General features: G+C 56.8%; 2 protein-coding genes across 4 annotated transcripts; one reads left to right on the top strand and one right to left on the bottom strand.

Annotated features, from left to right (window-relative positions):
• Positions 1–808: 808 nt before the first annotated feature.
• LOC118177271 (protein-arginine deiminase type-1-like) lies at positions 809–18,263 on the bottom strand. 2 transcript variants are annotated; one of them, XM_035344842.1, is made up of 17 exons: positions 17,743–18,263; positions 11,141–11,308; positions 9,055–9,229; positions 8,521–8,590; positions 7,126–7,187; positions 6,290–6,407; positions 5,735–5,860; positions 4,900–5,075; positions 4,709–4,812; positions 4,323–4,446; positions 3,542–3,649; positions 3,300–3,451; positions 2,228–2,372; positions 1,819–1,912; positions 1,659–1,738; positions 1,231–1,356; positions 809–1,117 (listed from the first exon to the last, which is right to left on the bottom strand). In XM_035344842.1, exons 2-17 carry the CDS (start codon positions 11,230–11,232, stop codon positions 884–886), a joined length of 1,986 nt encoding a protein of 661 aa, XP_035200733.1. In that variant the 5' UTR covers positions 11,233–11,308; positions 17,743–18,263; the 3' UTR covers positions 809–883. The 2 variants fall into 2 exon arrangements, with proteins under 2 accessions (XP_035200733.1, XP_035200734.1); XM_035344843.1 differs by lacking the exon at positions 11,141–11,308 and having other exon boundaries at positions 17,743–18,262.
• Positions 16,612–27,665, top strand: LOC118177270 (protein-arginine deiminase type-2-like). Of its 2 annotated transcripts, none has more exons than XM_035344840.1 (16): positions 16,612–17,536; positions 18,927–19,110; positions 19,200–19,269; positions 19,380–19,441; positions 19,539–19,656; positions 20,222–20,347; positions 21,084–21,262; positions 21,434–21,537; positions 21,686–21,797; positions 21,863–21,970; positions 24,017–24,168; positions 24,432–24,576; positions 25,438–25,531; positions 26,451–26,536; positions 26,747–26,846; positions 27,345–27,665. In XM_035344840.1, the coding sequence occupies exons 1-16, from the start codon at positions 17,445–17,447 to the stop codon at positions 27,641–27,643; spliced, it is 2,031 nt and encodes a 676-aa protein (XP_035200731.1). In that variant the 5' UTR covers positions 16,612–17,444; the 3' UTR covers positions 27,644–27,665. The 2 variants fall into 2 exon arrangements, with proteins under 2 accessions (XP_035200731.1, XP_035200732.1); XM_035344841.1 differs by having other exon boundaries at positions 17,445–17,536; positions 26,747–26,875; positions 27,345–27,653.

Raw genomic sequence — 27,665 nt, forward strand, 5'->3', positions numbered from 1 at the left:
GGGGGTCACGCGCTGCCGAAATTCAATCTTGCTCCTCCGTGCTGGGGCTGGGGAAGTTGGGAAACGCAGCCAAGCCCCATCCATGGGGAAAATCGGGTTGGAGGGACAAGAAATCACCTTTTTTCTTCAAAACCAGGGCCCTGAAATGGGACGTGTGACCCTTTTGGCGCTTTGCTGCAGGTTTCGCAGCCTGCAAATTGCCCCGTAAATGTGTTTTTAGCCCCACAGTAGGTGCCAGGTCAGCACTGCTACGTGCCGGAGCTGCTCGGGGCCGGTTTTGGTTCCTGCTGCCACTTCCTGCTGGCCCAGGCCAGGGGCACAGACAGGGCACGGGGCAGCGCCGCAGCTGCTTGCAAAGAAAATACGGAGAGGAACAGAGGAGGGAGCAGCTGCAAAGGAGGAAAAGGATCGCAGGTGCATGGAAGGGTCGGTGCATCAGCAGGAGGATGTTTACAGAGCTGTTGCAATGAGTAAACATAAAGAAAAAAAAAAAATGTTCTCATTGGCATCTGGGAAATGCTTTGCATGAGCATGGGGCTTCACCTTTGTGCTGCACGGGGTAAGAGGTGTCCCAACGAATGGGAGGGGATTTGGGGGCTGATGTGGGGGGGCTGGGGGGTGATATGAAGCTGGGACAAGGGGCTGTAGGATAGCTGGGATGGGGTCCCAGACCCCAAGGCAGCACGGTGCATGCATGATGCTTGCTGCCTTGCGTGCAGCACGCTCACAAAGACCCTTCTGAGAACAAAAACCATTTTCAACCAAGCTGAGACAGAACGGGCCGCGAGGAAATGCTGCCCCTCGGTGCTCATATTGGCAAAACGCTTTATTTTGAGATAAATCATCCGCTGTCAGGACAGACCAGAGCCCCTGCCCGGGCACTTCAGGGCACCACGTGCCACCACTTGGCAGCTAGGGGCTTGCGGCGGACGTTGGTGCCGCAGTGGACGTCACCGGAGAGGACGTGGTAGGAGAAGTAGTCGTTGATGAAGGTGCAGGAGAGCCCCAGGGGCTCGAGCAGCGCCCGCACGCGCTCCTCCAGGCAGCACTGCCCGGCCACCAGTGGCCCGAAGGGCTTGGGGATGCCCAGGTGCCTGCCCAGCACCAGCATGTTCACCTGCGGACAGACCAAAAAGCAGGGGGTTTTTCACCCAAAAGGTGAAAAAGGAGGGTGTGGAAGGGAGGAGGTGGTGGGGAGGGAGGAGAAGGGGCACTGGGGGGGGGTATCACCATGTCTGGGAAGTAGGCGTCCGCGCGGGAGCCGTTCAGGATGAAGAGCTGGGGGATGTCGATGATGTCCTGCTCGCTCAGCCCCAGCTCCTGCTTCAGGAGGTCACGGTTCCAGTCGATGCAGCGCTGCAGAGAGCGGGGACCCTGACTCTGCCTCCCCAAACCCCACGCACGGACCCCAGTGGATCCTATTGCAGCCCAGGCCCCATTGCATCCTTTTCGAGAGACCTCCTGAACCCACCCCAACCAACCCAAGCATCCTCCTGCCTTGGGTTTCACGCCTCCCACTGGGACAAAAGCCGAGGCCCTGCCAGCACCCGAGGGTGCTCAGCCCCTTGCAGCTGCTCCCCGTGCATGCATCCACCCCACAGCAGCAGCCACGTGCGGGCAGAGGCGCTCCCCAAATCCACCCCAAAACCCCCGCGCACCTGCACGTGCTTGTTGTCGCTCCTCAGCCCCTCATCCGCCAGGATGTCGTCGATGCTCCTCCGCTCGGTGCCCGACATCCCTGCGGGGGGACGGCAGCGCAGCGGTGAGGGATGCCGCCGGCACCCGCTGCCGCCGGGACGCCCTCGCCCGCCGCCTTACCCACGAGCTGTGTGGCTTCGCCATGGCCCTGCCTCTGCTTCTCCTGGAAGAGCTTGTAGCAGGCGGTGGGGCTGGCCAACAGGAGCCGGAAACCCTGTGGGGATGAGCCCAGATTTTTTTTATTATTATTATTTTTTTTGTGTGCGCAAATAGGAGATCTCTCACGCGCCAGCCCATGCGTGCCCAAACCCAGCCCCAGGGGTTGCGCAGGGCACTCATCGTTTTCCGGGAAGCCAACCCAAAAGGAAGGCGATTCATGCACAGGGTTGGCCTTGCCTTTCGCTCAGAAGCCAAGTTGTTGTGTTGTGTTTGTGGTTGTTTTTTTTTTCTCGGCTGATTTGCCAAAATAAAGGGCTTTCTGCATCAGCAGCAGACGCCACGTGCGACGCTGGGGGTGCAGGGACACTACCTTCCTGTCGTATGCGGGGACAAAGGTGAGGAACTCGTCCACGTGGCCCACCCGCAGCCACTCCGAGTAGATCTCCACCGGCGCTTGCACCTTCTGGGCGTAAAGGAAATCCCTCACCACCTTCGACATCCGCCGGCCGGAGGCCCTGGGGGCAGAGGGAGGAGGAGGAGGAGACAGAGGCGATGGCACCCCTTGGTGAGATCTGTCCCCAAAATGCCCGACGCAGAGGGGAGAAGTCGCACCGGCGCGTCCCGTTTTGATGGGAAATGCCAGCATTTCTGCCCACTTGTAGCCATTTCAGGAGGGGAAAGGTGGGAAATAGAGCTGCGCACACACAGATGTGCCTTTACAAAGATAAACGCCTCTAACTGCATTGCTATATAAATACAGGCACACAGATGTATCCGTGGACATCTACCTGCGCATTGCATGCCTCCGTTCTGCTTCGGCACATTCCCCCCTGAAATGGGCACAAGGCTTAATTCACCCCGTCCTTGCGAGCCCTAAATCCCTCCCTGCGTTTTCTTAGACAGCCAGCAGCAGGCTGAGAAAACATTAATTAAAACCTCTTGTAATAAGGGATAATTACGGCCCCAGCGAGGCTGGGAAAATCCCATTTTCCCGTCGGGGTAAGCGAGGCTCTGAGCGCCGCAGCAGCACGGCTTGCTCCGTTTGCTGTCCTGGCTCCAATCCTGCCCGGACTCGGCCCTGTTGTTGTTTATCTGGATGAAGAGCCGCCTTTGTGCGGGCTTTGCAGGGTGCTGTTGTTCCCTGCCCACAGCTGCTGCCGAGGGCAGAGCAAAAACAATTTCCAGTTATTCAAGGTTTTACCCTTTTCTGAACTCCCTTGCTAGGCGAAAACAGGCACGGTGCTTCGGGTGCTGCAGGACCGGAGCGAAAGCACCAACATTTGGGGAGGGGGAAATAATCACAGCGGTGTGTGAAGGATTTTGCACGGGGAGAAGGAACAGCAGCACAGTTCGCATGTGAAATTTGCCCTTTCGTGGGATTTAGCCTGAAATTCTCCACTCGCTGCAGCCACTCCCCAGTTTTCAACGCTTTCCTGTCTCACCAGGGCAGGGGGCTGCCGATCAGGATGCGGCCCAGCGGGTACTCCTTGCCCCGCACCGTCACCGGTGGGCTCACGTCCAGGTTGCCGAAGGAGTCGAGGCTGGAGGCTTCGTGTCCAGGGGGCTCGCGGGTCACGTAGCCAAAATCGGGGCCCTGGGGAAAGAGGGGAGCAGTGATGGGGTCCGCCGCCGGCCCCAGGAGAGGGTCTTTGGGGAGAAAGGGGTTAGCAATGCCCTGCCGCACCAGGATCTTTTTAAAAGCAAAGTCCTTCAAGCCTCTGTTCCTGGGTGAGTCGAAGACCACGGGGAAGGTCTTGTGCGGCGCTTCCACGTAGCCGAACTCCAGCTCATCCTGTTGGGGGAAGAGAGGAGAAGGAGGAGGAGGAGGAAGGCTCCTGGGGGTGATAGCCATCTGGGCGAAGCATGCGGTGAGGGTGGAGCAGGAAACGGGGAGATCCTGGCACAGCTCGGCTGCTGCCCAAACCCCAGAGCTCCCTGGTTGTGCCGGGGGGACCGGGGGTGACGCCCTGCCCGCCACCGCGGCGCCTGGGACGGGTCCCCCCCACGTGAGCAATTCACAGCCACGAGGACCAGCAGAGCAAGGCTGGGGCTTGCTGGGGGAACATGCGGCCACCCACCCGCGTACCCGGCGTCCCGATGGCGAGGCACCACAAGGTCACCCTTGCAACACCCTGTGGGTTCCCTCTTGCAAGGGGTCCCCACCTGCAATGCCCCACAAGGATCTGCTTTCAGTGCGGTCTCTCTTGTAGTGGGGTCACTCTGGTAATGGGGTCCCTCTCACAATGTCCCCAGGGCCCAGGCAACACTCTTGTTGCCACCACCAGCAGCATTTCCCCAGGTTTAACTCAGGGTTGCCCGGTTCATCTCTTAGCAGCCGTGTGCTTCCCCCGAGCAACGCAGCCCATCCCTCCCGGGGTGTCAGCAGCAGGGACATCACCCTGCGTGCCCCGTGAGCCCTTAAGAAGCACCAGAAGAGACGCGTATTACAAGCATCGAGGGATGACCTGGATCCAGCGGTCACTCCGGCTTTCAACCTCTGAGCAGATGGTCAGCTTGCAGTTGGCTTTCCTCAGCAGGGCCTGGAGCTCCTCCAGAAAGACCTCGTTGGAGTTGATGCCCCTCTTGATGCTGGAGGGAGAGGAAGGAGCGAAGGCTGTAAGGAGGGAGCACAGAAGACCTCTCATCCCAACCGTGCAGCACATTTCTCAATAGCTTTGCAGGAGGTTTGCTCTTGGAGAAGGTCCTCCAGCCTTCCCCTTGGGAAGGGAGCAGTGCCAGAGGGGTACCAACAGCAACATTAGGCTCCGGTACAGCATGCGTGAAACAAGGAAGGGTCAAAAGCTTCTCCTTGGAGAGTCCCCAAGCCTGGATGGGGTGACATCCCTCCTACCTGCAGACAAAAACCTCCAGAGGCTGCTGGGTGTTGGGCGTCATTATCCAGGGTGCCATGCGGAAAACCACCGTATCCGTGAAAATCGGGGTGCCCGGCGAATACTGCAAGAGGAGAAACGCTGGAGAGCAGCAGTCGAAAATCCCAGCAGGTGCTCTGCGTGGGACAGGGACGGGGCAGACCCCACGTACCTTATGGGGGACCTCCAGTAAGCTGACGCTGAAGGAAACCAACCCGGAGAAGCTCGCATCAGGGAAAGCCAACCCTTCCACGTAGAAGGTGTTTTCTCCACTGCCGACACGGTCTAGCACGTAGGAGAGCTTACCCGGCCCCAGCACGGGTTTGTACTGGGGGTGTGAGTCACTCCCTGCAGAAACACCGAAATAGCCAGCCCGGCACGGGGCGGCCACCCCATCCAGAGGGCTGGAAAGAGGCACCAGCAAGGAGGCGGCTGATGCCAGCGTGGTTTGCAGAGGAGCGGGTGTGCCTGCTCTTCTCTGGGGAACACACTTGATCTGCTTGTACAAAGAGGACTCTATGCCCTCGGGTCAAACCCTTTCAAGGTGCGTGTCTCAAGTTAAGCATCTAATGATATCCTTGGCTCCTCTGACCTGATTTTCGGCAGGGAACTGCTGGGATCCACCAACCGGGGTGTTCAAAGGCAAAGCGCGCAGCCCGACGAGATGGGCTGCTTTGGCGCCTGGGACTCTGCCTGCGCCGCAGAGGTGCCAGCAGCCACTGGGGGGTTATCTGCCTGTGAAGCTCTCAAAACTTCAGCAATCCCACTCAACAGAGGCTTTTTCTTTTTAAAAAAAAAATTCTTTTTTTTCCCTGCACGGTTTTTAAGCTCCCCATATAGCCCCATCCTCTAAAAACAGCAGAGGAACTTTGGGGATAAGCAAGTGTTTCCAGCGAGCGCTGGCACCCAGCCCTTACCCAGAGCGAGCAATAAAATAAAGGGTTTGCCCACCCCAGGGTCGCGATGGGCTGCCCTGGATATCTAGGAAGGGAGGAGGAAATACTCACGTATGGCATGGAAAACACGCACTTTGTCTGCGTCCGACTCGGGGACGTGCAGGACCAGCTGGTACTCAGCAAAGATATTGCTGGGACCTTGAGTCCGCAGCAGCATCACAGACATGTCCTGGAGGTCTGTGGGGGGAAGGAGACAAGGAGAGGGGACGTGGGGAGGTTTCCAGCCTCCAGCACTGCCTGTGGGCTTTGCTATTTATTCTCCTCACAGTCTTTGGTTGTGCGTGGATTTATAGGGCAAACCTGATGCATGACACTCACAGATTTTATAGAGATGTCCAGGAAAATAAAATGGGGAAGGAGATGTGGAAAAGAGCCAATTTCTGTTGCAATGGGGAAGCAGGTAACGCTGCTGCTATCTCTAATTGCTCTGCTTACACCAGATATTATTTTTGCCACCCATTTCGCCATCGCCAGACACGTGAACGGCGCCTTAGACCAGAGGGAGAAGGATGGCGGTGCTGCAAGAGGCAAAGCTCCCTGGTGCGACCTTACATGTCCCCTGGTGCTGCGGATGACGCCCTACCTGCACTGGTCCATATGTCCTACCTGCAGTGGTCCGTATGTCCACCTGGCCGCTGTCTGTCCCCACCGCGCCGGGGCTGTCCCTGTCGCAGTTGACCAGCAGCACAGCACCTTGCCCATCCGGACCCCACGTCCACTTGGCCTGGAGGAGAAGCAGCCAACGGGGGTGGGAGCAGAGCCAGCAAGATTTCTCCCTCCCAGCCTCCTCCCAGTAGTGGGTGGACTGGGAAAACCCTACAGCCACATCCACGCTCGGAGGAGATCCCACAAAGTGCACTCAGGGCTGGTGAGAAGGCAGCAATGTTTTCAAGCCACTACGTTTCCTAACCTCATCTTCCAGCCAGGTCAGCAAGGACTATTTCAAACAGATCTTATCTCCTAACAAGCCGGTGTATATCTGCCAGCCCTCATTTGAAAGAGAATATCCCATTTCTAGAAACGCATCTCATCTTGATGTACAATTTGTGCTGCTGATCTGGCTGCAGACAATTACCCGGGCGTAAGTGCTTGGGCATATGCAGATTTCTTGCCAAGGGGGTAAATCTCTTGCTGCTTGCAAAACTTGCAGATGAGTCATTTAGTGGCACGTTTCAAATTAAAAAAAAAAAAAAAAAAATGTTTTCTTCTGTACTATCCCTGGGGCTGGACTGGAGAGGAAGGAGATTTTGGCACAGAATAAAAAAATAAAGTGTTTTCTTCCTCAATTAGAAGGCTGAGAACTTGCCACATTATTTTCCGTGTTTCAGACACCACCCTAGTCCCTCTCCCTCCTGGAGATTTGCAGGGAAGAGGCTGCAAAGAGAAGCTCCCCGCATTTACCCTCCACGCGTCGCCCAAAGCCACGCAGCGTTTCTCATTACCTTGTCCTTCCCTTTGCTCCTCACTCTGCCATTACGGCTCACATCCACGTCCAGGGATATGTCTGCAACATCAGAGCGAGAAGGAAGCCATCAGCATAGGAACAAGCTCTCGGGGACATTTTGGGCTCATCCCCGGTGCTAGCATTGAGTCACCCAAAGCCAACCCCACCTTCATACCCCAGCGTGGCTCCAGACCCAACGCTGCCAACAAGAGCAACCCAGCAGCTTTTCTAAGGCTTTCCCCACCTGGTCTCCACCCGTCTTCTCCCGTCTTGAGTCCCTCAGCAGGGACATACTCACTCCACGGCATTTTTTTGTGGTTTCACCAATTCCATGCTGACCTTAGCACTTTTTCATGAAGTCTAAACACGGCAAAGGCATGAAAGTGCCTTCACCACGGGTGAGTGGACATTAAATATTTGCTAGGGGTGAGGCGAAGTTTGAGAAGGACTTTCCCTTTGAGAGCTCTTCTGGGCCCAAACCGGAGGTCTGCCAGAGACCTCGTCTATATCCTACCTAAATCTGTGCAAAGCCTATCTTAAGACATATATCCACCGAGTTGGACAGCGGGAGGCGTATACAGCATGTGTAAAATGTGGGCGCTGGAGCAGATGTTGGCCTTCTCCTTGATGCAGAGAGGAGCACATGGAGAAGCCGGGCCTGTAATTTTGGAAATGAAGTCCTAAATCTAAGCAAGAAAAGAGCTTTTGTATGGTCAAAGCTCTGTGGACAGCGGTGGCCCTGGATGGCTCCAGTGGAGTCCATGGGACGTGGGAAACCATCAGCCTCTTCAGGGGCAATTTTGGCAGGCAGGCGCATGACTTGAGGACACAGGTCTGACTATCATGTGAGTGCTTCAGAAAATCCCAAATTTAAGGTAATTAATCCATCCGAGTGGAAGACTCTGCATCCAGACTAGTTGTCTAGACTCCCTTTGTAGTCAGCAGAGGAAAATAGGCATTTCAAGGGAATGATTCATCTCATCCTAAACTCCTGAAATAGGTCAGACAACTACACTTTGGGGCCTATTCCGCTCCACCAGCTGCACCGGAGGTCGAGGAGGGGCTCGGCAGCGAAAGGTGGGTGACATGGTCATCCTTGGATCCTCCTCCATCAGCACAATCGTCCCGGCGGTCAGAGGAGGCTGCTTATTGCGTGCGTTGGGTGGGGACAGTGCCCAGCCTGCGTCTTTTTTGCACCATATAAGGCAGCACAATAACATTTTAATTGTTTCCCTCCTGCTTGTCAGCATAAGCTGTGAACACCCAAACCATCACTGCACATTGCAGATGGGCAGTCTGCATCCCCCAGTTACCTCCCATCCCTTGAACCCAGCTAGATTGCGGCGTCAGGAAGGGCTGGCCGCGTTGGGACAAGTGTTGCCATAATACGCACCTACGCAGGTGAGGTACAACCAAGCCACCGAAAGCTCATTCTCTTCCCGTCCGTAGTATGAAATCTTAACCTGCGAAGACATCACCACATCATGACCCACGTCCTGTCATGCTGAGTAGGTCTTTCCACTCATTGCGTTGACCCGGCAATGCCATACAACGAGGTGTTGGAAGGTTCATCAAAGCCCTGCTCCTTTAATCATAGCTCAACCAAACAATTTCTGCATGCTTCAACGCAAAAATTGGCATAGAAGAAGCCAAGGCAAGACTATTTTTTTTCTGCCTGGCATGGAGTGTCTGACACTGGCTTTTGCAATCACTGTTATCTCTTTTTTAGGGCACAAGATGTCATCTCCTTCTCCTTCTTAGTTTCATTTTTTGTACACAATAATCACACGGTTCTGTTTGGGTTTTTGTGTTTATTCTAAGGAATCATGCCTGATGCTTGCACTGCCTGGAAGTGCCCGAGCCTGCCCTGCTTTCCTGGAAATTTTGACTTAATTTTTCCAGCTTCAGAGCATAAGAAGGAACAAACCTTATTGTCGTTGACGGTCTTGCTGGTGACATCGATGGTCACTACAACCTCTATATCAGGATCCAGTGGCCATCTGGAGTTAAACATGGGTTTTGTCATGGGGTTGTGGATGATGTGGACCGTAACTGCAGAGGTGGCATGGACATCGAATGACGTGGCACCTTTGGGGGTAGATCTGAAAAAGAGCACGAGTTGCCTTTCCTTTTGTCCTCTGTGGACCCAAATAGTTGAATTGGGTCTCCTGGAATTAAAATCCAGCCTTAACTGGGTTTCAGGGACTAAGCAACCATCTTCAGGTGGCGAAATGTGTCGCCTGAATTTTACAAGTATTATCTCTGTGGCGTTGTTGAGCAAGCAGGGCTCCCACTGGAGCTCTGGCACGTCCGTCCGTGGTTAAGCCCAGATTGCACATCCCTGAAGCTGGGGCACCCAACCTCCTCCATCGTCAGGAAGAAAAACCCCAAAACGTCAGCATCCCATCCCAAAACCCAGACCGAGAGCAGGGCCACGTTGGGCTGCCACCCATCGGGGAGCTGGTTCTTTGCTGTTGCCTACCCTGACCTGAGAGATGCCCAAAGTGGAGCAGAACCCAAAGCCGAGCGTGGAGAGCCTGCACCCCACCTGTATGACATCCCTCGCCTTTGAAGTGCTGCCTACCTGCTCATTACAGCCCCGGCACCTCCGTCCGGGGTGCGCGAGTGCTCCAACCTGTCTGCCATCGGGAGCCAGCCTCCCCAGCCGCACACGGAAAGGGACACGGTGGTAAATTTTAGCAGGGAGAAAAAAAGCACAGAAGGGATTTATTCCCGGCGTTGCTCTTGGCATGGCAGCCCCGGTGCCTGCAGTAGCTTGTATGGGGAGATTAAGGTATCATCTCGCTTGTCACCCCACGCATTTACCAGTGTGCAACATTGCAAGGCTACCCGCAGTCTACCTGCAGGCTGTTGCATGCTATGACATCTCAAATTTGGGTCTGTTCACCCTGATTTCACCGCCCTTGCTCCTCTGCATCACCCCACGGAGACACAAGCTTCCGCGGGATTCCCACCAAGCTCGGTTTTCTGCCCTAAACCAAACCAAGGCATGGTCAAAGCTGGAAGCATCCATCACTGGATTTCCCCCAGCACGGAGAGGGCTGTCGCTCCCACCAGTGCTCTACGGGCATGAAGGGACTCCTATTTTTTTTAGCCCCAATGTTGAAAAAGCATCTGCCATATGTCTTTTTGGACCAAAGCTCAGATTTGCTACCAAGGAGCCAAATCAGCCCAAGGTGGGACTTGGGCCCCGTGCTTAAATGCTTGCTGTGACTGCAGGTTGAGAAAAATAACGCAAATAACAGGGGTTTTGTATTCCCACCTGGCTGAAGGGAAAAATGAAATGTTTTTGAGGGCAGCTGAGGCTGGGTCCAAGCCCCATCGGGGGGACATCAGCACCTCCTGGCCCGGCTCCAACGCACAACCCAAATAATTGCACCGGCTGTGATCCCGACTGGCTCAGCCTGTAGCCGCTATCATTATAAACGTGATTTATTAAATAATGACAATGTCACAGGAGAGTAAATACAGCCTCATATCTGGCCAATAAAGCAGCCCCTATGTTTAACGTCAGAAAAATCCCTTCTCGTTACGTCGCCTGTGCAAACCCGCTCGTGGATTTTTTCTGCCTGAGCCACACATTTGTTCTTTAACCCAGTTTAGCTCCGGACAGGTTGCTCATCTTGAATTGCTGTTGCTTAACGCTCTCGCAGCCAGAAATAGATCCCACTTAGCCGGGGTGTGCATGGGCTTTGCCTGCACATCGTCATTGCTCGGCTACGCTTCGACGCCTTGCTTTTGCTGGGGCCGACGTCCCTCCTTCGGGCGCACCTCCCCACGGGACGGCATCGCCTGAAGCAGAGCTGGGGGCACACGGCCCCCATGCACCGAGCTTGGATGAAACCTCCGTGGGCGCTCAGAGATCTTCCCCCTTAACACCCATCGCTTCCAAGCCAAGAGCAAAACCGCCCAACGCCTTCAGGCTCCCCCCGAAAGCCATCATCCCTAGGGATGCTCACCGGTGCCCGGACCCCCCCTCCCTCCAGCCTTACCGGTGGGTGTCAAGGAAGACCTCGGTGCCCAGCACGCAGACGCCGTAGCTGGCGCGGCTGGTGGACATCTTCACGACCTGGCGTTGGGGCATGGTGTGCCGTGGACGGCGGCCGCATGTGAAGGAAGCTGCTGCCTGGCTGCCCGGCTTTGTAGGTGAACCAGCATGACTGGATTAAAAGGCAGGGGAATTTAACTCCTCCTTCCTCCCTTCCCTCGATGACGGGGTGGACCGGGGACCCTGCCGTCTCCACCTCCGCCACCCGCGAAGCTGCCGCCCCGCTCGCGAGATGCGGGCGATAAGGGCAGCCCCCGGGGCCAGGCGGCAATTGCGGGGCCAGGGAGGGGGCACAGGGGCAGGACGGGGTGGGGATGCGCAGCCCTGCCCTGGATGCTCAGCAGCCAGCCCTTTCGGGGCTCGTTCTCCCCTTTTCCCCCTCACCTCCCTTACAGCTCCCTGTAAGGACTCCAAAGCTTTATGCATTAAACATTTCTACCCCTCCTGCTATGCAGGGTGGTAGTTTGGGCTTATTACAATACACGGTATCATTAAAATGAAGCATTTTCTTTAAAACAACCCAAATTTTCCACGCAGGCTCTCCACAGGTGACTCACGGCCTCGGCTACCCCATTAGGGCAATGCCTGCACAAGGCACTCGCCGCTGCAGCAGCAAAAGGAAATGTTTGCTCAGGCTGGTCCTTCCCTTCATAACAACTCCTGGTGAACGCGACGGACAGAAACGGGTGCAGGGAAAACTGGTTATTTGGCAAGCAGGGAAGGGAAGAAAAAAGAAAGCAAAACAAGGCAGGAGGCTTTCCGTGGAAATTAGGGATTCTCGGGTGTTTTGTTTGGATGCGGCACTTGGGGAATTGGTTTTTTTTTTTAATGCGCGTGAAGCTCCCACGGGAAATGCCCCGGTCGCGGGAAGAAATGGCTTTCAGGAGATAGTCATCTCTCTCCAGGCGATCCCAGGAGACTTCGCTAGACAGCGAAGAGGAAAACTGGGTGAGATGGATCTTGCTGCTCCTCTGGGAAGGAGCTTCGGGGCCAACCCGGGATGGAGGCAGCAGCAGCCCTGCACGTCCCACGGATGGAGACAAAAAGGGAGATGGGGAACCTCCATCACCGCTGACCCGACAGGCTGACAACCCCGCTGCGGTTCATCCCCAGTCTCGTTGCAACAGGGGCAGGGTGATACGGTGACAGTCCCCATTTCCACAGGGCGATGCCTCCCTGTGCTGGATAGCTCTGGAGCTGGGCTCGGCAGAGCAAGGAGGACTGGTCCCCACCGTGGCAGCGAGCTGCACGTCCTCAGCTGGGGGAGAGGCGAGCCGGGAGCCGCCACCTGCGTGCACCTTCCCCTGTGAGATCAAACCAGCGCCACGGCAGCTGCTTTAAACGAGCAAGTCTACATTAAAGGGCTCCGAACTTAATTGCAGCAGCAAAGCAGCACCGTGTCTCGTACGCGAGCACGGCTTTAATAAGATCGTGAGAGCCTGCTGGGGCGGACAGGATGCTCGAGAGGGGAACGCTAGCGGTGTTTCCAGCCTCTCCAAGACCTTGGCTTGGGATTTTAAGCCAAATTCCGTGTCCTGAAAACCATCTCGAGCCAAACTCACGATGTTCAGAGATTTGTGAATTGTGTTGGCTCTCGAGACCTCCTGGAGGAGGGTTTTAGGGGCTCACACACCCCTAAAATCCATAAAGCTGCTGCCAAGCAGAATCACTGTGAGCTCCTTGCATCCCCCATGGAAGAATTTGGCTGTGAGTCTACCAAAAAAAGGAGCATTATGTAAGGCTGCAAGTTGGATTTCCCACTTGTGGCCGCTGGTCGCGCTGGTTTAGACTGGGCACGGTGCTGAGCTTGCTGCCTGCTGTGATTTTGGCACTGCATCCTGCTCAGCTGGTTTGAGCCCTGTGCTGGACAGGGAACACACCTACATCCCCACGGGGTCATGCTGCTATGGTCTGTAATCTGGAAGCAGGCGGAGGACGGTGGTTTCTGGCTCGCAGCGAGCACCAGGGCTTCGGCACCGGGCTCACGAACGTGCTCTCCTCCCCACGCCGCGGCCACGCTGCTCCCCCCAAACCCGCCCCAGATCGCATCCGTCAAGGAAGGAGCAATGAAGCTGAAACTTCATGCTTGTGTTGGGTTTGGTGCGGTGTTTTTATTTTTCCACTGACTGGGGTTTAGTCACGGCGCATTTTTGACCAGGCACAGCAATGCTCGCTCCAGCCCCAAGCACCCCATCTTTGCTGGGTGGCAGCTGCCTTCACCTCTCCTTCCTCCTCCACCTGCTATTAGCAGTGACATACCCACGCATAAGAAGAATTTCAGTTTTAAGCCATCTGGCCCATTCGGAGCTGAGTGTTTATCCTTAATAACACCTTGTCCCGAGAGGTTGTCACTAAGGCTCCCTGTGCACGACGGCTCAGAGAGGAGTGGGCAAATTCAGACCCCTCTGCGGGCGCACCAACCCCCTGCGCCTCTCCACCAGATCGAATTGCACATCAGCGAGCTTGTTTTTGGGGGGCCTTGCTTCGTCCCCCTCTCCCCCCGATGGGTCCTTTCAGGCTGTTTCCAGCCATGATGGAGCAAGACCCGACCCCCAGAACACCACAACAGCCCCGACCCCGCGGGGCTTCCCTTCTCACCCATCCTGCACTGCCACTCTGTCAAGGAAAGTTTGATAATCTCCCTAAGCCGATAATTACACCTTATTTATTACTCTGCATGCGTAATTGCAGGCAGGAACTTTTAAGAGCCTTGTCAGCCTAATTACTTGCAACAGGGGAAGGCATCGAACCAGTTATCATGTCCCGCTCCGGTTTGCACGAGGGTTTGCTTCGTTTTGGTGCGGGGCCGTAATGCCGCACGGTGCTCGCGAGGCTGCTGAGGCTCTGCATGCCCTGTCCCGGCTGGTGAAGGGCAGGAGCATGGTTTGGAGCAGCAAAAAATGCTTTGAAAGCTGATAAAACCCAGCAGTACTCGATGGTGCCGGCTCTGCAAACGCCTTCTCCCGGGTGAGAAAGCAGCAAAAAGCCCCCTCCGTCCTTTCTTCTCCCCCAAAGGTGCCTGCCGCCTCGTAAAACGTGGAGGCTTCATCCCTGGCAATCCCAAAGCGAAGCACCCCATAAAACTGCCTCTGCCCCCAGGCTGGAGCCGTGCACGCGCCCTGGGCTCCTCCTGCCCACGCTCTCCCCCAGCTTTGCATTAAACGCACTGCCCTATAAATGCACGCCCGCGTGTCCCCCCCGGGGAGAGCAACGCGGCCGTGGGTCGGCGCGGCTTCGCCCGGGCTCCTTCATCCTCCTCGCTGGGTTGGCTTTGCCTCCTCGACGCCGGCTGCTTCTTCCAAAATAAAGGCAGCGACATGCCCCAGCAGCGCCTCGTGCCTCCGCTCGGATGGGCACCTGTTTGCACCTCCTCAATGCGAAAGGTCAGCTCGAAAGGACGCCACGGGGGGATGGTTCACGCTTCCCTCCTACTCCTTGCAGTCCCACACGTGCCTGCGGGGACTGCAAAGCACCCAGCCGGGGCGAAGCGTGCATGAGAACCCTCACGGAGCAGCTCCTGGGGTTGTTCGCAAGCTTCGGCTTGGCTGTCTGTTCCCCGTCCCCCCGAATTAGGGCAGGCACAGATCCATCAGCGGCGGGGAAGATTACGCAGAGCAGTTCCTAATCTGATTTTTGAAAACCAGAAAACTCCTCTGACCAGATTAGCTATAGCTGCGAAACCACGAGCCTCCAGACATCAGCGCGCGCGTGCTTATGTTGGCACACACGTCTCGTGGTGGTTCACCGGGGCCGATCTGATAGCACAGAGCAAAGCCTGCGCTGGGAACAGCGCTTCTGCCTCGTGCAAAATCCCACCCTCGCGCCGTGGACCAAGGTTTACTTGGCCACTGGCTGCGTGAGCTGTGTGAGCTTCCAGTGGCCCTTGTGCACTGGGGACAGGCGGGTCCTCGCGCTTGTCCCCACACGGGATGCGGGTACGGTCACCTCTCCGCAGAGCTTGCCCCGTCTCCTTCCTCCCCGAATGGAGGCATTGCAATGGGCAGGAGCTTTGCAGAGGCCTCTGCGGGAAGGATTTGGCCCTGGCACTTCCAGGCTCACTCGCCGCTGCCGCGTCCTCTCTAATTCAAGGAGTGTGGCAGGGCTGAGGCCGGGCAGCCTCCTGGGCCTGTCTTCTCCCAGCCCCAAGAGGTTTGCAAAGACCCAGGAGGCTCGCAAAGCTCTCTGCGATGTTTGCAAAGACTCCAGGAGCCTTACAAAGGCTGCAGTAAGATCACAAGGACCACAGCAGGCTTGCCAGAACCCTAAAGCCTTCCAAAAACCCATGGAGACTTCCAAAGACTCTGCATGGTTTCCAAAGACTCCACGCAGCTTGTAAAGACCACGGGAGGCTTTGAAAGATGCCACACAGCTTGCAAAGACCCCCAAAGTCTTGCAAAGACCCTGGGAACCTTGAAAAGACCCCAGAAGGCTTTCAAAGAATCCCGAAGCCTTGCGAAGACCCTGCCCTGTTTCCAAGAAAAACCACGAGCAGCTAGAAATACCCCTGCTGACTTGGAAAACCCCAGCTGGTGGGGTGACCTTGGGTCCTTCTGCAAGAAGGGGGGCAGCTGGGGTTGTTTTCTTCATAAGAAAAAAGGATTTAAGCAGCATTTTGTTTCCTTGCTGGCAAATGAAACGCTAAACCCTCAGGTAAAGGAACTGGGAAGTGAAAATGGTATTAGAAAAGCTGCTTTGCTTGTTTTCTTCTAAAACGGGGATTTTACACCTGTGTCTCCAGCACAGGGTCCCAAGGAGCCGGGGCCGTCCCGTCCCACGTGCTGCCCACAGGGAAGGGACGCTTTGGGGGAAAAAAAAGGGAAGTCTCCCATGGCGCAGAGCTGGTGAATGGAGCCTGCTTGTGCTAACACCATGTGGCCCTGGTTTCTTTCTCCCAGTTATTGCTCTTTCTGGTTCCTCTTTCACTGGTGTTTCTTACTGCTGGTGGTTTGAATAGACTGGAGTCGAACTGATGAGGGTAAAACCACGATGCTTTGCCGAGGAGGGAGCCTCCTCCAGCTGCTGGCAGCTCAGCGCAGGTTGGGGCACCCAAAACAGGGGGGCCCTTAACGCACCCCCCCCAGGGCTGGCTACGCGCAGCAGCAGCTCTGCTCTGACCACGACAGCACAGCCTGAGAGCAAAGTGTTTATAGCTTCTTACACCCTTGGGAGAGAACATCCACGGCCTTCAATAAAGCCTCCCTCTTGCCACAAACCTCGCTTTTGCATGCGCAAGGTGCCCCCTAACTGCCCCTTCTTCTGCCTGTCTTTTGTGTATGTTCCCAATCTGCTCAGCGATACGAAGTCTGCACTCTTGTTTGCTCAGGTCACAGGGAAAAAAAATAAAATAATAATAATAATTAAAAAAGCATGGGAAACCAAATTTGAGCTCATTTCCTCTGCCCTGGTCACGGGGAGAGGAGAAAGCTCAAAAGAAAAGCCCAAAAGGGATACAAACAGGGCAGATCAAACTGAGCATTTCTGCTCCTCGCTCTGTAATTGCTCGCAGCAGGTTATTCCAAAATCTGGGGCAGAAGTTTGGTTTCCAACATGAATATTCAGCTCGGCGCTAATAAATAATGCAAACGCCCGCGTGGGCAGCGCTGGCTCCCAGTGCGCCTTGCCGTGGCGCCAAGTGGGGCGCCGGCCGTGCACAGCCACCGCGGCTTTCCCCATGCCGGCGTGCGCGGAGGCAAAGGGAAGCGAGCTGAAAGCAAGCAGGGAAGCAAAGAGCGCCCTGCTCTAGCCCCAGGGTTGGGAAATTTGATTTGTTCCTCCCTAGGCAGGCAGAGGTTTTTTCCCTAGAGAGCAGAAAAGGGGCGCAGGAGGAGGAGAGGGTTGCGAACGCCAGGGGAATTCAAAAGCAGGGCAAAAAAAAAAACACCTCCGAGGTTCTCTTGCATCCTCCTCCCCACCGAGCTGCTCATCACAGCCTGGGGAGATGCTGGAGGGAGCGGGGACGGGGACAGCGGGGGGAGCTGCTTGCATGGGGCTGGGACAGGGTGGGCACGGGGCCAGCCGCCCTCCCTCTCCATCCCTTCCCTCCCGCCCCAGATCATTTTCCTGGGGCTTTGGAGGGTCCAATCCAACCGCCCCCTCCCTCCAAACCGGGGTGGGGGCCGCAGAGTCATCATCACAGACTTTGCGAGCTCTGAAGGTGGGTTGACTTGCTGCGGGGCTGGCTGAGGAAGAGGAAGACGAGGGGAGGAAGAAGCTCCTGCAGCAGGCAGTCGGGGCGTCTGGGCAGCGAGATGCCGGGGGAGCGCACGCTGCGGCTGCAGCACGGGAGCCGCATCCAGGCGCTGTGCGTGCTGGGCACCCACCTTGCCGTCGATGTCCACGGGTGAGTGGGATGCAAAAACCCTTCCTGCTCCTCAACCTATTTCTCCCCACGCACGTTTTCCCCCTCCTCGTCTTTCCTTCTGCTCCCCCAAAAGCCCCAGCTCTAGGATTTGATGCAACCCGTCGGCACAAATCCTCCCCGGGCTTTGCAAACCTGCGCAAGTCCCGGGCAAGGTTCAAGCATCGGGTGTTGCATGACATACGTACCCCGGGTCTGAAAGGTGGTGCCTCTGGTCCACCTGCGGCCAACGGATGCGGTGCTAGCTCAGAAAATTGCTGGAGAACAGCGGGATGAGCAGGGACGGGGCGTTTCGAGCAGGAGCCACGGGGACGGACAGCAAAGGAGGTGATGCAGCCGGGAGAGGGGAGGGAAGCAAGATCTGGTGACAATCGGTGTGCTCAGAAAGCCTGCAAGCCCCACGGTACTGCCCCTGTGCCTCTAAAGCAAGCCTAACGCTACCCTTCAAGATAATTGAAAGATAAAAAGGTTATGAGCTCTTTTCCTGGCTCATCCCGGTGCTCACCCAGCTGCTTTTGCAAATCTTGCCCTCACTACTTCAGCCAAACTGCTCATCTGGCTTCTCTCCGGGTCAAATCTCTTCCCAGTGGGATTCCCGAAGCCCAGAAACCAAACCAGTTTTGCATGCATAATTAAACAGAATCGAGCAATTTCAGAAATGCCCAGGCAGCATCAGGCAGGCGCTCAGGTTTCCTCTTCCCCCGATGCTCAGCCGTGCTGCCCTCACTCAGAAACCCAGTAAATGGCACTGTAACGGCGATCCAGCACGGGCGCTCGGGTCTCGGTGCTCAAAGGGAGCCTGGATTCTGGGAGCTGTAAGCAACCCAAAAATAATAACCCTGGGTAGATGGGGAAATTAGGGACAGGAGAGGCAGAGGGGATGCACAGGGCAGCTCAGGAAAAGCACTTTGGACAGGGAGCGATGCTTTGGGATTGCATGAAATCACCCCAGAAATGAGCGTTTCCCATGGTGAAGTCCTGCAGCTCAGCTGGCACGCTGCTAGGCTGAGCTGGGAAATGCTGGGTTTGCCCCAGTTGGCAATTACCGCAGATTTCTCAGCTGAAGTGCAAACCAAGTTAGGTTCCAGTGGCACTGAACGCTTTGGCTGTAATTAGGGTTAATGGCAATCTGCTCTGATTGCTGCTAAATAGACTCATTTTGCTACAAGAGCATGTTCTGTCCTTAAAAAAATAAAAAAATAAATAAATAAAAAGGCACCTCAAACATTCCCGGGCAGTGAGGAAAAGCAGAAAAGTGGCGGTGGCGAGCGCGGAGACGCCAGCCTGTGTTTTGGGTGGAGAGCCGGATGGTGATGGGAATTGGTGGCTTTGGGGTGCGCAGACCTCTGAAACCAGAGCGCGGTGCTTGCAGGGCGGCCCCAGCCGGGGCGGTCACCTTCGGGGTGAAGCACACGGAGGGGGTGAGCGTGGAGCTGGCGGCGCGGGGCCGAGCCGAGGTGGGGCCAGCACCCAGCGGGACGCGGTGGCCGCTGGACGAGGGGATGGTCCTGAGGTTCAGCATGAGCCGGGCCAGCACCGAGGTCAACGATAACAAGGTAAAAATCGGGGTGCTGGGTACCAGACCCCCTCCTGGCTGGGGATGGAGAGCGTCCTTCCCCAAGCAGACGGATTTGGGTATTTCCAGGTAATCGTCAGCTTTTACGCAGAGGGAGGGCAGCCCATCGATCAGGCTGGGGTCTTCCTCACCGGCATCGGTGAGTGGGGAGGCTCCTGCGATGCAGCATCCCTCCGAGCAGGGGACAGGTTTGCCAGCTCGGGGGGGGGGACCCCTGTCCTGGGCTGACAGTGGGGTTTTGCCCCGCAGGGCTCTCCCTGGATGTCGATGCGGATCGGGATGGCGTGGTGGAGAAGAACAATCCCAACAAGGTAACCCTGCCCCTTCCCTGCATGGGTTTGCAGGAGCCCGGCGCATCCCAGCTGCCGCGTCCCCGTCCCCTCGCTAAGCCCCGGCGTGGCGTTTCAGGCCAGCTGGACATGGGGACCCGAGGGACACGGGGCCATCCTGCTGGTCAGCTGCGACAGGGAGAGCCCCTTGAGTCCTGCGCCAGACTGCGATGACGAAAGGGTGTTCAGCAAAGAAGGTAATGCAGTCCCAAGCCCAGCTCCGCTTCAAAAAATAAGCAAAAACGCTGTTATTCCCCCCCTCTTTAATCTTTGCAGGCACGAAGGCTTGCTTGGGAATTGGCTGCTCTCTGCCCTGACTCAGCTGAGCTGCTGAGTAAGCTCCCCATGCGGGATCACGCTCCTGCCCTCGTATTTTGTTTTAATTATCGCCCCAAGGTCAAGCAGGGGCACAAAGCACAGCCAAAAAAACAGCGGAGGTGCCGCTGACGGCAGGGCTTGGCCGAGGGATGCTTGGGGCCAGGCGCACGGCCGGCAGCCAGGAATACCCGCCTGTTCCTGGAAAACCAAACCACGCCAAGCCAGTGCCCATCGGCTTTTTTGAGGCCAGGGACCGGCTGTGCCAGGGGAAAAAAAAAAATATATGTTTCAAAGCACAAGCCACAAGCCTTGCTAGCAGGACCGCGGGCTGTTTTTCCAGCATGCCAAGGCTGGTTACAAGGAAAGGGCACGCTGCCTGGCGCAGGGCAGGAGCGCACAAGCTGGCAGAGCGTGCACCCAGGTTTGCTCTCGCTCGCACCCCAGATCTGCTGGATATGTCTCGGATGGTGCTGAGGACTGAAGGGCCACAGCATCTGCCGCGGGGGTATGAAATCGTGCTCTACGTCCCCGTCTCTGATGCCGACAAAGTTGGGGTCTTTCACGTGCAGAGTAAGTCCTTCTTCGCCCCTTCTCTTTGTGATCTCAGGCTCTTGTCTTCCCATCCCGACCTCACCCTCTCCGTGCTCCCCACACCGTGCTTCTGACGCACATGGTGCCCTCACCGCCCCTTCCCCAAATTCTTCCAGCCTTAAGCCTTTTATCGGTTGGAAAACCTGAGACGCAGAAGCAGAGGCACAGGGTGGTGAAGCCATTTATCCAAGGTCATCCAGCAAAGCAGCAGTAAAAAACACAAACAAACACAGGTGTCCTGACACCCTGATGCCTCCTGCACCAGGCAACATGCTCTAAGACACGTTTTCCCTTCCTCGTTCCCTGCTGTGGACACGGTGGTTTATTCCCTGGGACGCATCCAGCCCAGAAACGTGCCATCAAGCACATTGAAACATGGGATTAAATCCATCAGCGCAGGGATTTGTGCCATGGCTATCCCATGGGAGGTCCGAGGGGCTCCCAGGGCTTAAACCTTGCGGAAACATCTTTGCAATGCTGGCTCCAGCCAAGAAAAGGCTCTCAGATGTTTTGCCCACCCGTCTTGTGCACAAATGCAAAACCACAAGCACCTGAGCTGCTTTAGGGTCGTTCTGCCAGATGAAGTTTCCCCCGCCGGCAGAGGCGAAGCTTTGGCACAGGGGGGTGGTGGGAACTCCTCGTGCACGAGCAGAAGGGGTTAGAAACCACCACACCTTTTCGGAAATCACCCACCTTCTCCTTTCGGTCCTTGCAGACCCTTTCTTCGGGCAGCGCTACGTCCACGTGCTGGGCCGGAGGAAGCTGTGCCACGCCGTGCAGCACGCTGGCGGGGCCGCCGAGCTCAACTTCTTCGTCGAGGGGCTGCGCTTTCCCGACGACTCCTTTCCCGGGCTGGTCTCCATCCACGTCAGCCTCCTGGAGACCCTGGCTGAGGTCAGGGGGCTCTGGGGAAAGGGGCAGAGGGAAGGCTGCGACAGCCCAAGGGGCAGAGGGATGGAGAACAGACCGTTAGCTTGCCCCCCAAACGACGTCAGGGTAGGGAATTTGGGGCGATAGGGGTAAGTGGGGAGTGGAAGGTCCCTGATCTCTGCTCGCCTCCCCCAGGGCGTCCCCCACACGCCGATTTTCACCGACACGGTGGTGTTCAGGGTGGCACCGTGGATCATGACCCCCAGCACGCTGGCACCGGTGAACGTCTTCGTCTGCAGGTAAGGGCCGAGGGACCAGACCTCCACGGCCACATCGGCATCGGCCCCACGGGGTCACCGAGCCAGGGGGGGAGATGGACAGGGGGCCTGGGCCAGGCACGCATCCTCCAGCAGCCCTCCACCCCTTCCCTCCCGCCCGCTCCCCCAGCGTGAAGGACAACTACCTCTTCATCAAGGAGGTCAAGAACCTCGTCAACAAGGCCGGCTGCGACCTGAAGGTTTGCTTCGGCTACATCAACCGCGGGGACCGCTGGATGCAGGTAGGTGGGCGCCGGGCTGGGGGGCACAGCCTGCCTTCCCTGATGGGCTTTTCTCCCTGCTGTAGGACGAGATTGAGTTCGGCTACACCCAGGCCCCCCACAAAAGCTTCCCGGTGGTGCTGGACTCCCCCCAGGACCGAGGGCTGGAGCAGTCCCCCATCAAGGAGCTGCTGGTAAGAGCAGGGCAGTCGCTGGCATTGCCCCAGGAGCAGGGGGTTGGTGCTCGACCTCTTTTACCCCACGTGCATCAGAACGAATTGCCTGAAAGAGAGGAGTAGAGCACTGCTCCGTCCCTCTGCACGGAGAAACCACCCCGACACCCAGAGCCTCTCCCCCCGAGCACGGCTCAGGGACGGGTCCGTGCCCCGCCACCAGGGAAGCCCCCACCCTGGAGGGGCTGGGTGAGAGGGCGAGGGGGAGCTCGGACCCTGGGAGCAGAGGGGCCAAGGGCTGCATTTCCTCACCCCAAACACCTGAGCAGCCACAGAATCATTCGGGCTGGAAAAGACCTCCGAGACCACCACGTCCAGCCGCCGACCTGTCCTAGCGAGCCCCACCGCTAAGCCACATCCTAGCGCTTCGGTTTCCCAGTTGCGAAACGAGACGTCTCCGCGGGCTGGCTTCTCCTCTCCTCCTCTGCACATGGAACTCTGCGCTCAAGCAGAAGAGGAAAGGAACGTGTGAGAGGAGCCGACTTACTTGCTCGAAAGGCAGCAAGACACAGGCGGCTGCCAAAATCCTCCCCACGGGGCTTGGCTGCCAAGAAGGGCAGGGCACGCGAAGCAAGCTGCCGGGAGAGCACTGACCCCGACCAGGGCATTTCAGGAGAGCCCCGCGAAGACAAGCGTGGAAAAAATGACGTTTTGAATGATCCCTTTGAGATCTCACCATGCAGGAAGGGCAGGACAGCCCCGGGGAGCCACCGAACCCTGCCCCATACGCCCAGCCCTGCTCTGCTCCCCAGCAGTATTTTGGCAGCTCACTTTTTTGGTTGTTTTTTTTTCCGGATGCCAGTTTGGGGAAGGTTACTTGCTTTAAAAAAGCATTGAAATACATCATTCCTCATGCCGGCAGCGCATGCAGTCCCAGATTTAGGGGGCAGGGTGGGAATACTGTGCTGATCCACTCCTTTGCGAAGAAGCTGAGCTCCTCCCAGCCCTCTTAATTGCTTTGCTTCGTATTTAGAGGAGCAATTTCAGCCTCCGGAGCTGCTAGCATGCTACTCACCAATTTCTGCTCTCAAGCCTCCCCTGCTCCCCAGCCCTACCTTTCCAACCTCATTTTCCAGCCAGGACCACACAGCCAGAGGCAGCGCAGGTCCTCCTCCCGTCCCAGCCAAGCCCTAAGCCCCTGGGACCAGGGAAAAAGGAAACCGCGGGGAATCAGCCCCTCCAAATCCAGCTGGAACTGACAGGGCTCGGATGCTGCCCACAGAGCTGGGACAAGCCGCTGCTCGGGCAGCTGAGCCCGCGCTGGCACTTCCCGCAAACACCGCCGTGCCCGTCCCAGTGGAGACAGCCTGCAGGAAAACCTGTCTCAGCTGAAGCACTCCCGAGGAAACCCGACGCTAATAAGTGACGGAGATGTCACGAAAAACAGCAGATACCGGATTCTGTCCGAGGGGCTGCGCGGCCCTGAGCTCCAAACCCCTGTGACTGGGAACAGGGAGCGAGGACAAGCAGGATTTGTGCCCCTCGTGCCATTTTCGCCTTGTTTTTAGCATTACAATCTCTGGCTCGGCGTATCCCAGGCATGGCACCGAGGGTTAATCTCCCAGCACCTCAAATCCCAGATATATTCAGGCCTGAAAATCAGGCTTAGATGGGATTGAAGTGAAGCCCAGCCCTTCAGGTGGTTCTTATGCCTGGGAAGGATTTACCCTGGAGGGCCGCAGCTCATCCTGCTCCACTCCAGCCATCCAGAACCTCCGCTTCGGGGCTGCCCCAGAAACTAATTAGCTTAACGTGGACACTTAAAAAGCAGCTGCGAGATAGCAGAGATCACTCCTGGACTCCATCTCTGCTTCTGGCACTCACCGTTTATTGCTGAGCCCGGATGCCCTGGAGACTTTTCATCTCCCTGCTTTGCCTTTAGGGCTGCCTCTTCCTCTGCCCCCACCCTTGCTAATTTTCCCCACCAGAGCGGGTCCAGGCCCGGCGGGAGGAGTAAGGGCACGGATGGACTCGCGGCCACGCTCACGGCAGTTTCTCTTTTTGCAGGGCCCCGATTTCGGCTACGTGAGCAGAGAGCCCCTCTTTGAGGCCGTCTCCAGCCTCGACTCCTTTGGCAACCTGGAGGTCAGCCCGCCGGTCGCTGTGGCAGGGAAGGAGTTCCCCCTGGGGAGGATCCTCGTGGGCAGCAGCTTCCCCACGTAAGAGATGGGAAAAGCACACGTTCGGGGTGCAGAGGAACCACAGGCGGCCCTAAACACCATCAGAAAATCACACTAAGCGCCTTCCTCAGCCGAGTTTTGTCCTCTCTAGGAGCGGGCGCCCCCAGCCCCGTCGCTCCGTCTCCGCCTTCACATTCCCTCCCTCCTTTCCTCCACCTTGTTTGCAGTCTCTGTGCATGCATACAGTGACGGATAAATATTGACACCTCTTACTCCCCTCTCGGGGGTCGTTCTGCCCCCAGACCCGCAGGGAGGAGGATGACCAGAGTAGTGCGGGATTTCCTCTTCGCCCAGCAAGTGCAGGCTCCCGTGGAGCTCTACTCGGACTGGCTGGCCGTGGGCCACGTCAACGAGTTTGTCACTTTTGTGCCCAGCCCCGACACAAAGGTACCCCGAAACCTGCTGCTGCTCCGCGGTTTCTCTTCTGGGAAGCTCATCCCAGTGGGTCAGCGCTGGGGAAAACCCCAAAGCTCATTTCCTTGACAGCCCCAGCTTGCTTGGCTTCTCTCCCGTGCCCCTCGAAGTCCTCTGACTGCAGGAAGGGATTTTCTTAGCTGTTGTCAACACCAAGGGGGCGGGGGGAAGATGCCTGCAAAGGCAGACTCACAGGAGCTGGCCAGGGCTCGCTGCTGCTCAGCATCTCCCAGATGGGCTGGAAACGGGGGGGAAAAAAAAGACACAGGGAAGAGCCAGCTGCTGAGAGGCAGACCATTCCCTCTGGGGAAAACCCTCGCCAGGATGGTTCAGAAAAGGAGTCTCTACGCACACACACACCACGAACCCTCCTCCTGCCTTCATCTAGGCTGTGCTCAGCCCCTGTAGAAGAGATCACCAAGCTGGGACACCCCTAGGGCAAATCCCCCCAGAAGCTGCAGTGCCAACCCTGCCAGCAGCAGCACTCCCCCTGCCCTCCCCAGGGATTACGTACCCCACCGGGGGGGGGCAGGATTGGACCCAGTTGCCCCCCTGCCCCATCCCTCCCTCCTGGGGCAGCCCCAGCAGCATTGGACCCCTCGGGTTAGGTATTCCCCTTCAACATCAACAGCAGCAAATCACCCTCCTCCAGGTACATTTTGTTAGCATTAAGTAACAGCAAAGACCCCCCCCCGTGCTTCAGAATTTAACCTCAGCTTCTGTGCAAAAGGCCAGAAACAAGCCTCCGAGGGCAGCTTCCCCAGGGAGGGGTATGAACGCAGTGGGTTCGGACAAGCCCCTTTCAGTGACCGTTCTCCCTCCCACCTGTCCCAGAGATTTCGGATGCTGATGGCCAGCCCCGCGGCGTGCTACAAGCTCTTTCGGGAGAAGCAGAAGGAGGGCCAGGGCGAAGCCACCATGTTCAAAGGCAAGGGGGCAGCGGGCAACCCAGGGGGAATTGTGCAAATCCCCGCCGGGGTGGGTGGAAGACGTGCTGATCCCTGTCCCTAAAATAAAGGCTGAGCTTTGATGCGGGGTGAGGCAGCCTGAGGGCGGCAGCGCCCGACATGCCTGGAGTGACATGCGGGTGTCGGGGACACAGGGAAGGGGACATTTTCCCAAACCGTTGCCCTTCAAGGCTGGCAAGGGGGACTGGCATGCTCGTCCTTGAGGCAGGATGCCTGCCCACCCTCGAGCCCTATTTTGGGAAAGTGAGTGGGATGTGAGGGATAAAGCCCTCTGCCCGGAGGGGATGCTGGCGGGGTGGGCTGGAGCATCTCTGTAAATACCAGCTCCAGCGGAGAGTGACACAACTGGGGGTCTCACGTCACCCCAGTGACATTTCAGACACTCTGGACTGGTAGCCAGTTTGGGCAGCCTCTGACGGAGGTTTTGTTTGGGATAAAATTCATCTGTCGGCAATGAAGTCGGGAAAGGACATCCATGCCACCACAGGGCCCGCGGGGACTGTGCTGTCTGCCTGGGATCTGAGCGCCCCAAAACAAGAGGTGGCTTCTGCGGAGGGGATACCTCAGATTTTATGGAGCTGGGAACTGGGACAGCACAGAAACTATTAACCTATTAGCTCTATTATCAGGAGGATGGATGACACAAACTTCCCAATTCTCTCCAGGTCAGGAGAAGATATTGTGAAATAGTCAGAGATTTCCCTCTTGCTTGGTTTCCCAGTAAGCTAAGAAATAGGATTCCCAGCAGCCTCAACCCAAAACCTTAATCCAAGCTTGGCAATTTGGGATTTTGGGGAACTTTTCCATATCTGTGCCACATCTTAAGCCAGGCTTCTGCAGGCATTGCTTCATTTCACCCATCAGGGTTTGCATTTGTAGGGTATTCGGGGATGGACACAAAACGAGTGACCATTAACAAGGTCCTTTCCAACAACATTATGGTGCAGCAGAACCAGTACGTTCAGGTAACAGCTGGTATTTCTGATGATAACCACTATTTCTCGTGATAACCAGCATTTCTTGTGATAACGGCCCCAGGGTGGCATGAACTTTCAAAGGAGGTATTGCATTTTGCATGTTCTCCTCCTGCATGAGAGTGTCCACAAGGCCACTTGGGGGAACCTTGCTTGCCTGCCCGTCCCCCCAGTCCCTTCCTTCTTCTCCTCTCCCTCTAGCGCTGCATCGACTGGAACAGGGACATCCTCAAGAAGGAGCTGGGCTTGACGGAGGAGGACATCATCGACCTGCCGGCGCTCTTCAAGCTTGACAAGCAAGGCAAGGCCATGCCGTACTTCCCCAACATGGTGAGAGGTGTCCCTGCTCCTCACGTTCTCTCCAGTCAGTGGCTGTGTGTTTTGAGCGGTGGAGAGGAAAAATAGCTAAGCCCATGACCATGATCCTCCCATCCCTAAGGATGTCCAAAAAAGCATAGTGTTTTCCTGCCCAGAAAGGGAAAATACCTCCATCCGGGCTCTGCAGGTTGACTAAGGTCGGTCGACAGCAAAGGTTGGCTGTGGCTTTGTGTCTCTGACGCATGTTGCTCATGGTTGGGTTAACCTGAACAGCTTTGAGGTGAAAACGTTTCAAAGTGGTGAAATGGCAAGGTTTAAATATAAAAAAGAGAGGAAACAGTGCTGGATTTCCTGAGGGAAGGGAGGCTACAGAAAGTAACAGCCGTAACTCAATTCTGGGAGGATCACCAACTGCTTTGCTTTGGCTTATCGGATGGGGAGGCTGCTGGGCACCCCCAAAGCCCCCCGTGTCACCCCACAGGTCCCCATGATCATCCTGGCCAAGGACCTGGGCATCCCCAAGCCCTTCGGCCCAGTGGTGGGCGGCGAATGCTGCCTGGAGCGCCACGTCCGCAGCCTCCTGGAGCCCCTGGGTCTGCGGTGCCACTTCCTCGAGGACGTCGCCTCCTACCACGGGAGGCTCGGGGAGGTGCGCTGCGGCACCAACGTCCAGCGCCGGCCCTTTGCCTTCTGCTGGTGGCATGCCACACCGTAGCTGCGCCACCCCCCTGGCCCGTGGGCACCTTTTTGGCATGTGTTGCTTTCATTTCAGTTAACTAATAAATTTGCTGTGGGAAACGAG

Source organism: Oxyura jamaicensis, chromosome 21 (assembly GCF_011077185.1).
Source record: "Oxyura jamaicensis isolate SHBP4307 breed ruddy duck chromosome 21, BPBGC_Ojam_1.0, whole genome shotgun sequence".
Classification (NCBI taxonomy): Eukaryota; Metazoa; Chordata; class Aves; order Anseriformes; family Anatidae; genus Oxyura; species Oxyura jamaicensis.

What these genes read in the sequence shown, in the direction of transcription:
- LOC118177271 (XM_035344842.1), bottom strand. Translation starts at nt 11,232, where the DNA reads ATGCCCCAACGCCAGGTCGTGAAGATGTCCACCAGCCGCGCCAGCTAC. An exon ending in GGACATACGGACCACTGCAG is followed by an intron (nt 5,861 to 6,289) that starts GTAGGACATATG and finishes TTCCCCCCACAG; the next exon opens with ACCTCCAGGACATGTCTGTG. An exon ending in ATCGGCAGCCCCCTGCCCTG is followed by an intron (nt 2,373 to 3,299) that starts GTGAGACAGGAA and finishes CTCTGCCCCCAG; the next exon opens with GGCCTCCGGCCGGCGGATGT.
- LOC118177270 (XM_035344840.1), top strand. Translation starts at nt 17,445, where the DNA reads ATGCCGGGGGAGCGCACGCTGCGGCTGCAGCACGGGAGCCGCATCCAG. An exon ending in GGTCTTCCTCACCGGCATCG is followed by an intron (nt 19,270 to 19,379) that starts GTGAGTGGGGAG and finishes TTTGCCCCGCAG; the next exon opens with GGCTCTCCCTGGATGTCGAT. An exon ending in AGCAGAACCAGTACGTTCAG is followed by an intron (nt 26,537 to 26,746) that starts GTAACAGCTGGT and finishes CTCTCCCTCTAG; the next exon opens with CGCTGCATCGACTGGAACAG.